The sequence below is a fragment of the Orycteropus afer genome, unplaced genomic scaffold (genome assembly GCF_000298275.1).
Source record: "Orycteropus afer afer isolate SDZICR_OR568_19922 unplaced genomic scaffold, OryAfe1.0 scaffold00005, whole genome shotgun sequence".
NCBI lineage: Eukaryota > Metazoa > Chordata > Mammalia > Tubulidentata > Orycteropodidae > Orycteropus > Orycteropus afer.
The window spans coordinates 27,745,811-27,746,906 of record NW_006921592.1 but is presented as its reverse complement, the minus strand read 5'-3'; the positions used below and the strand labels follow the sequence as shown (position 1 = coordinate 27,746,906).

Genomic DNA, 1,096 nt, shown 5'->3' with positions numbered 1-1,096 from the left:
TCTCAAGGTTCCCTCATTTTGCTGCTTTTCTTTATTTTCCTCTTTGCTAAATTCCCGTCTTCCATAGGCTGTGATGGTTGCTGATCTGTAGGGATAGAAGTGACCAGGGGGGAGAACTAGGCTTTTAGGAGAAACTTTGAAACAAACAATGACCATTGTGTGTGTGGGTAGAGAAATTATAAGGTACACTGCTTGTCCTCGAGGAGTTAATATCTAAATTCTTATGGGATCTGAATAAGATGTTCCCTGGCTGAAGTACTTTGTTTCATTTTGGAGTCTTTTCCACTGTCCTTTCAAAACCAAAACCAAAACAAAACCCACTGCCACTGAGTAGATTCCAACTCCTGGTGACTCCATGTGTTACACACGAGGGCTGCTCCATAGGATTTTCTTGCTGTGATCTTTATGGGAGCAGATCACCAGGCCTGTGTGAGTTCCAATTGGCAATCTTTCAGTTAACAGCCCAGTGTGAACTATTGGTACCATTTAGTGACCGTCATGGCCTTACTACTCCCTGCAAAAAAAGTTTCATTTTGAACCAGTAGTGAGGGTTAGTCAAGTCTGGTAACTTCACCATACAGTAGAGTGGGGCAGAAGAGCAGAGGAGTGATGCTTTGGTATACTAAATGTTTCCAAGAAAATGTAGCCAGTGAGAAAGAGAAGTTTAAAGATCAATTCTATCATTTAAAACTACTTCTGTTTTTTGCAGTGATCACTGGAGCAGGAGATGGGATTGGAAAAGCTTACTCATTGGAGGTAAGTTGTGTTCCTGGAGGCTTTCACTTCCCCTTGCCCTGGACACATCAGAGTCATTGAAACATCTGTTCCCCAAACTAGGTTTCTGACTAGAAAAGTAGTATGAATTAATTTTAAGAAAAAAAAAAAATTTTCTATAATAAAAGAAAATAAAAATTTAAATCATGATCCCATCCCCATAAACCACTTTTTAATACAGTAATACTTAAAGGAGGGTACCACCTCTTAGGGGTGGAATTTGTATAACCAAAAACAAAACAAAACAAAAAACCAAACTCACTACCGTGGAGCTGAATCCAACTCCTAACGACCCCTCCTTGGGTTTCCGAGGCAGTATCAC

General features: G+C 40.1%; 1 protein-coding gene across 1 annotated transcript in view; it reads left to right on the top strand.

The window, feature by feature from the left end:
* Positions 1 to 609: 609 nt before the first annotated feature.
* The window catches only part of HSD17B3 (hydroxysteroid 17-beta dehydrogenase 3), a 74,926-nt gene continuing 74,439 nt past the window's right edge, over positions 610 to 1,096 (top strand). The window contains exon 1 of the mRNA XM_007939852.1: positions 610 to 756. Coding sequence (XP_007938043.1) covers positions 610 to 756 — 147 coding nt within the window. The remainder of the gene's footprint in view (positions 757 to 1,096) is intronic.